The 7,881-nt window shown below is 41.4% G+C and overlaps 1 protein-coding gene across 1 annotated transcript in view; it reads left to right on the top strand.

The window, feature by feature from the left end:
• Positions 1–3,524: 3,524 nt before the first annotated feature.
• gabra2a (gamma-aminobutyric acid type A receptor subunit alpha2a) overlaps positions 3,525–7,881 on the top strand; it is a 54,667-nt gene continuing 50,310 nt past the window's right edge. The window contains exons 1-2 of the mRNA XM_070841961.1: positions 3,525–3,592; positions 7,682–7,794. Of these exons, the coding sequence (XP_070698062.1) occupies positions 3,525–3,592; positions 7,682–7,794 (181 nt within the window). The remainder of the gene's footprint in view (positions 3,593–7,681; positions 7,795–7,881) is intronic.

The raw sequence follows: 7,881 nt of genomic DNA, 5'->3' as shown, positions 1-7,881 counted from the left end.
TTCTGCTTTCATCATTCAATCTCTGTCGGACACGTGAGAGCATGTGATTGCTGTGCCTTGTAGTGTTCATGTTCAGGTCCCGATGACTGTGCCTATGATTAAGAATGCTATGATATACTTGATGCCTGAATCCACTCCATGGTCCTTTGAGAACAGCTCTGCCCTAACAAAGCCAAGAAACATGCTGACAGTCATCAGCACTGGCAGGAGAACACGAATGGTGCTGCAAGAGGCCACGTCTGTCAACTCTCTGGCAGTCTTTCCAATCAAGATCTGTGAGTAATTACCTTGAGTTTATTATTCATTGTCATTATTACATGTGTTTATTGCTTACAGCCATACCACCCTGAACACGCCCAGACCATTTACCATGTAGGTTTGTGCACTGACAGCATGAATTATTGGCAAGTTGATGTGATTTGCCATTTAACTTAATTGTGACTGTTAACTCTTGGTCACATAAGTTACAATACCAGCTGTCTTGGCAGTCAAATTGTTCACACTAACACTTTGGTCCAGAGCAAGATATCTTGAGGGCTAATGGCTAGAATTCCTCTCGACTTGTTGTGGCTAAGTGGTGGAAAATGGATGGGTCAGTGTTGATTTCTCTGATCATTCAATACTTTGGTCCAGAACAAGATATTACTTCTTTTGAAAATATTGCCTAAAAGTTTGATTATTCAAGGCCCCATGGGAATTAATTCTAATGTTTATGGTGACTGTGGTGATCTTAAGCTATCAGGCTACATTTTTGGTTTATGTCTCAAAATGTTTTAAACAGATTTCAAAAAAATGATTAAGCACATTTAACCTTCTGCATGCTGCTCCTCTTCAGACTGTCATATGGCGTGCCATCCACTCATGAACCCAATCAAAAGTGTGTCTATAACTTGTATAAATGGGGATATAAAGACGGTGTGGTTGTACCCTTAGCATTGAGAGTGAAGCCCCCCCCACGCTCCCTCGTACACCTGCCCAACTGCTGCATAATGCAGCCTCCCCAATTCCACCATACGGCTCAGATGATATCATACAATCTAACAATCACTATATTTGAAGCATATTGAGGCCTTTAGGAGATAAATCCTTTTGATTTCAGTGGTTTCATGGCCTTTGTCTAGAGCCAACTTCAGGACACATTTGGCAAAGTATATTGTGTGGTCTATCCAACCATCCATCCATCCATCCATCCATATTGATCACTGGATCTTCTTTGGTCCTCAAGCAGGGCTTAAAGCTTTTAGTCTTGTTTATGTGAAGTGTCATGTAATTCTTTGTAAATGTAGCAAAGCCTGGGTTGTATTAAATGTCAAACATTCCCCCCCTGAGGATGGCTGGTTTTCTAAATACCTAAGCTTTTGACCTTTTGCAGGTACATTGTTTTGATCTGATAGCCATGTATTGTTTTTTTCTTGCAGCCACCAACTGACATATGTTAGCATCAGATGTTGGAGTAACTTCGCTGTCACCAGTGCCCTGCTAGTGGGCCATAGCTGTACATCCAAAGGTCTATATATGTTCCCTCTGTTTTGAACAGTTAGTACTGTTCCTTTCTTGTTGGTGAAGGTTGCTGCCGTCAGGGGTTATTACTTGAGACATTTACGACCTTTCAGGTCTTGTTGCCTCGACAGTTCATCTCCTGCTGCTTTTCTTCTTATGTCTTCACACAGTTTAGGTTTTTCTTGTGGAAATAGAAGTTGCTCTGTTTTCTAATGTGTCTAATGTAAAAAAAAAAAAAAAGGTGCTAATTTGAAAACAGAGTGGACACCCAGGGTCCTCTAAGATAACATCCTAGCTCCACATTATACTATGTGTATTCTACAAATCATTACTTTTCAGTTGATATGCTATTTTCTGTAACAGAAATGTGCATGATTTTTATTTTATTATCCATCAGTCAATCTTTATTTTTGCTTGACAAAAAAAGCGTTATACTTAAACATTTTATTCCTAGCACAGTTGATGGTGCTCTATTGCATCTGTAGCTCCATCCTAATAGTTGACATACTCACAACACCCGAGAGTACACGTCCACATAACTGCAGCAAGGTGAGAAGTTAAACCACTGGAGGTCAGCAAAACAAGCAAAAAAAAAAAGAAGCTTGTTGAGATTTGGCAACATTTTCTGCCATGGGCACAAAATGCCAATGGCTATGTCTTTGTACAAATACAGTGTGAGATGTGGCTCACTAAATCACGCCTAAGCTGCTATCTTTTTAAGCCGACATACATACTCAGAGGCATCAGTGCATCACATTGGTCTAAACCATGTTCCAAACTAAAGACTAAAGTGGCTGAAAACACAAAAAGCGGCATAATGGATGTTGCATTTCTATCACCAGTAACAATCCTGGGAACCTAGCAACAAAACATATCAAGTCCAATTTCTTTTTTTTGAAAATATTTGCAAGAACAGCAAATGCATTTTTCTTTTCATGAATATTTTTCAGACCCCAAAGAATCAGAATCAGAATCTTCAATTGTCATTGCACAGGAGTACAACGAAATTGTGTGCAGTTCTCTTCAGTGCAAAAAAAAGAAAAGTAGAAAGGAAAGACTCACTCAACATTTACCTGTCCAAATAAATAAAAACACTCCCAACCCTAATATATACAAAAGTGAATATAAAAATTAAAAAAAATATATACATATGCATTAAAAACAAAAAGAAGAAGAAGACACAAAGGATATGTACCATGTACCAAAGGACTTGGCAGGTCCTGGGTCTTATAGGTGTTCTTCTTTACTTCACATGAGTTCACATTTGGCCGAGCTTCCATACATTTAATGAACTGAAATCAATTTAAGCAATTCAATTAAAAAGTAACTATAAAACCCATTTGTGTCACTCTGCACGCTCTTATCTGCACAGCTGATGTTCATCTCGTGCAGTCTCGGGCACTAATGGAGACCTCATCACCAGGAAATGAGCGCTCCTCCACAGGCGGACCCCTCCACCTCAGAATTGAGCCACGAGATGAGCGCGCTTGGCGACTGTTGAGCGCTGCTGTGTGTGTGCAGTCGCTCTCAGGTTGGTGACTGGGTGAGCTGTGTGGACTCCCTGCTGGAGGAGCGGGCGGAATGGAGGGACAGTAACCGCGCTCATCTTTCGGTGTTAATACTCTCTTTTTTTTTTCTTGGGAGGGGGGGGGGAGGCTTGTTCGTCTCCACTGTGTTCACTCACCGTCCAGTGTTCTCTGGCAGCCCCGGGGACACCTGTCGCGGCATCCATCGTTCGACAAAATTACATTTAATTGGAGGCATTCTTCCAGACAAAAGCGGCGGAGAACGCTCGCCGTGCAGGTAGTGTTTGGAGCGGGAGTTGGGCTAACAAGTCTGGGATTAACTACATTGAACAAAACGGGAGTGTGAGATGACTTAACCGTCCTAAATGTCTGTCTCTCCTGTGACAGATATCCGTGTGAGGTCCGTTTAATTGCTCCAGCTGCGCGCCGCTTTGTGCCGCCCTACCGTGTTTTCACGCGCACCGAACGCGTTCCCCGTCTTGTTGGCAGGCTGCAGCTATGAGAGGACGATGGAGCTCACAGTCCATGTCTGTACTGGTCTCTTTGATCGTACTGTGGCAGACAAGGTAAGTTTTTATGTTGGTGAAATGTGTCTTTCTACATTGACAGTAAAAAAAAAAAAAAAACACCACCACTCGGACGTCAAACTAACCGCGCGCACAGGCAGCGGATCGTTCCGTGGTTCTCCGGTTCTCCACCTTAAAGGCTATTTAACGGGATGTTAAGTCAAGCACCAGTATCGTGCTGTTACAAGTCCACAACTACCATCCAATTAAGTGCGTTAATATGAGACTTCACAATAACGCGTTGCTCTGTGCGCTCAGCTCATCCCCACGTCCAGAGCGGAAACGCCAGACCTCGTTGATAAATCTGCTAATTATAAGATTATTTGAATATCAGAAAAATATTACACATAGCTTAATACTAAATGAAGTCGATTAATACATTTAATGACGTTCTGGTAAATTCGGCTTTGTGACAATAGATCAAGCATCAATTTAGCCAGATAAATCTCAACTTCAGGGATTGGCACAGTTCTGTAGCATCCATCGCGGTGCTTCTTCACGGAAAAAGACACTGCGAGTTGTAAGGCACGAACCGTTTCTAAAAGTTAAAATAATAATCCATATCGGCCCTACCGTCAGATCCAATGTGGACAGTATTAGATTCCATGTTGTAAAAAATGTTGGAACACATGAACGCACCATGTAATGTCTAAACCGTAAAGTTAATCAGCCATCAAAGGGAAAACGTTCTCTGGGAATGCTTTGGAGAAAAAAAAGAAAGACATTCTACAGAGACACTTGTGTGTTTCAGAAGGATAAGAAGAAGAAGAAAAAAGAAGAAGAGCAGGGCATGTTATCACCATGTGTCCTCTCTGAACGTGCTCAGCCTCCGTGGATCACAGTCCTTTCCCCGTGTTATATTAGATCAAGCAACGACATTTCCCTGCTAGATTCCTGTCAAGTACACAGTGTTATTTCTCACTTTAAGTCAGAAGTAGTTCAAACAGCCAATCTGTAGCCGGCTGCCCTAACAGCAGCTAAAATGTCACTGTGTACAATAAGGAGTCAACGGTGCCTCTTTAGACAACAATATAAGAAGATACTGAAGCCTTTATCCATCTCCAGCCTTTATCTTATTCTATTTTCTAAAGTACTTACACTACCCTGCTGTTACACAGGGTGCTGCTCAGTGTCGGGTTGGAGGACAGTAGGTAGACTTTAGGCTGTCCATCTGATGGCCAAGACGGTCGTAGAACATGGTCGATTGTACATCCTGTTACAGTGCCATGAACAGTAAAGGATGTGAGCGTAAGAGGCTCTGGAAAAACTTTGAGTCATTGCCCTGCGTCAGAAGTAAAATATAATACGACCTATGGATCACTTCAGCACTTTCAAATTTATCATGTCTTTCCTCAAGGAAACTAACAAACCAAAGCCGAGCAGTCACCGGCAGAAGCTAATGAGAAACATCTCCAGCAGCTCCTTGGAACAGACAGTCTGAGCTGCCACTCACTTCTCCAGCAAATGTCAGTGGCTGACCCTCGTTTATGACCTGTGCGCGACTTACAAGTGTGGTCACGCTCACATACTCTCACGTAATATTAGAATAGGCCCTTTTGTTAAAAAATAGCCACAGAGTACATCTCATATTCCCTAACTGTTGTTGTATGTACCAGTGTACACTGTGCTGTAAGGGGCAGTCCAGTGGTGTAATACTACACCTCCATAGTTCATACACGTTTTGTGCTTCTGTGCAGCTTTTGCAAGTATCTGGGCTCCACAAACTGTTGTCTCTGTGCCGTGTGAACAGACTTTTATTCTGTTGTTTCAATGCATGAATAACATAGACAGTATGTGCAGGTTTTGTTTTACTGTTTTAAATGTTGGTTTAGATTGACTTAGCTCTTAGCTAACCTAGCGACTATGGTCCCTTAGACTCACTCTATGGATGCTTAGAACTTCTCAGTGCAATTATATTCCATGAGCTAAATAAAGAGAAGACAGAAATCATTATATTTGGCAACAAGATGGAAAGAATGAAAGTCACTGCTTAGCTTGATCCTTGAGCTATGCAGATGAAAACCCACGTTAGAAATCTTGGGGTCCTATTATTCTAATCTCCATTGTCATACTTTCATTTGAGGGTCCTACTATAATAGGTTAACATGGATTAATGCTAAAAAAACATGACTTTTCTCCTACTGGACATAGCTGGTGCAGCTCTTTCAGTCTCTCTCAGAAACCCCATCCTTTAGCTCCTGTCTCTTCAAGGCCCCTTTACTGAAAAGCAGAGTCTCCTCTGATCGGTCAACACCCACAAGCCTGAGCAGGTACCTGCCACTGTGCTTCTACATCAGCTCTGCTGGGGTCACTGAAGCACAGACTGTATAAAACATGGATTTAGTGTGCAATACGACAGCCATAGGTTTTTGAAAAGCCAGAGTGGAGCTCAGTGGGTGGCTTCCGTTCCATTGCCATCTTGGCAGTGTCTGACTCCACCTAACTGCTGGTTAATCCAAACATGAGCAAAGAGGTGGAGTTGAGGTGGGCCAAATGAAGCCCGATTGCTGAAACACATCCTCCCACCAGTGCAGTGCATATGTTGCTTCCTCGTGGTGAGAGACAGTAGCAGTCTTTGTGGGAGGTAGGTTTGAAATGTGGGTTTTAGATGTGTGCAATCTGTGACATGTTCTCAGTTTAGTACATAGTGCTATGAAATACCAAAAGCAACAGTCCCTATGCAGAACATGACTTTCCGTTGTTGTTTATTATAGTATGCAAGTCTACGTGACCAGTATGTTACACCACTGTGCCAATAGGGTCAGTTATACTAGTGTTGCAGTAAGGCTAAGTGAATCTGTGGATCACTGCCCAGAGAGCCACTGGTACAGCCGTATGATAGCGTTAGCTTCTAGGTGCCAATCAAGGTTACACAACATTGCCAAGCAAATTAATTCCTGCAGTTTGACAATTTCCTTTTAAAATGTCACTATATTGTTACCTTCAGGGAATGTCTATCAAGTACAATTAGGTTACATAACGTCATACAAGGGCGAGGACGGGAAAGTCAAATGGGCTTTTGTGTAACAACAAAGCTAATGTGAGGTCACAGGTAGTGGTGCGGTAACATTATTGCATTTCACAAAAAGCATCATGGAAAAAAAAAAAAGTAACCAGCATCCAACCTATGAACCCTTTGTAGGTGACCAAATACTTATTTTACCAAGGAATTTACTAATTAATTCATTAAAAATCCTACAATGTGATTTCCTTTCCTATACACACACACACACACATATATATATACACACATACATACATACTTATAGATGTATGTGTATAGTTTTATTTTTATATAGTTTTATACTTTCTTATGGAATTATGTGTCTGTCTTGTGTCTGTTTTTGTCTGATTCCGGGAGGAGTTCCGCACAGGAGTTCCTATGTGTCCGTGCACACAAATGGCTGAATAAACTTCTTGAATCAGATCTGAGCCTCAACAGCCACATTAAGATGCTAACTAAATCACCTCTTTATCATCTCAACCAAAAAGCAAGAATTAGAGGTCCCATGTCCAGACAGGATGTAGAGAAACTCATCCATGCCTTCATTTCCATCAGGGGTGAACCAGAATGTCTGTTGTCAGGTGTTGCCACAGACACCTCCAGCTCTTTCAGAATGCTGCTGCCAGAGAGCTGAGCACCTTACTCCTTTTCTTGAATTATTTGTAGCAATTTTACAATTGCATCCATAAGGTACCTAAGACACTGCTGAAATTAAAAAGGCCATCACATGAATCTGTCTTGCTTAATATAAAAACTGTAATTATGATTAGTTGCCTAAAGGCGAGTATCCGGTATGACCATGCATCACTCTTGTGCTGTAGGGTTTATAATTCAATTCAAAGTATTTTGCACAATATTTAAAATGTGTACCATCATTTGAAATAGAAGAAATACAGTGCCACAACATACTTTTCTAGGTTTACTATGAAACAATCTGGGATAAAATGGATACAATATTGTAGGTGGGGATTACCAAGATGTATCACCACCCACAGTTCTTAGTAGTATTTAGATGATGCTTATTTTTGTATCTGACGCTTAGTTTTTTTCTTTCTCTGTCCAAAATCACACTTTTTGTCTTTTAGGTCAAAAGCAGATTCCAATTCAACACAAAACTCCAAAGACATCACAACCTTCACCAAGATCCTGGACAGTCTGCTGGATGGATATGACAACAGACTGAGACCTGGACTGGGAGGTAAGACAGGGAAGAAAACATGCATACTTGTGTATGTACACCAGTAAAGGAGCTCTCTAGTGATTTACTATTGCACTTTTTTATAAA

The sequence above is a fragment of the Pempheris klunzingeri genome, chromosome 13 (genome assembly GCF_042242105.1).
Source record: "Pempheris klunzingeri isolate RE-2024b chromosome 13, fPemKlu1.hap1, whole genome shotgun sequence".
Classification (NCBI taxonomy): domain Eukaryota; kingdom Metazoa; phylum Chordata; class Actinopteri; order Acropomatiformes; family Pempheridae; genus Pempheris; species Pempheris klunzingeri.
The sequence above is the reverse complement of the archived record's forward strand: the minus strand, read 5'-3'. Positions and strand labels throughout refer to the sequence as shown.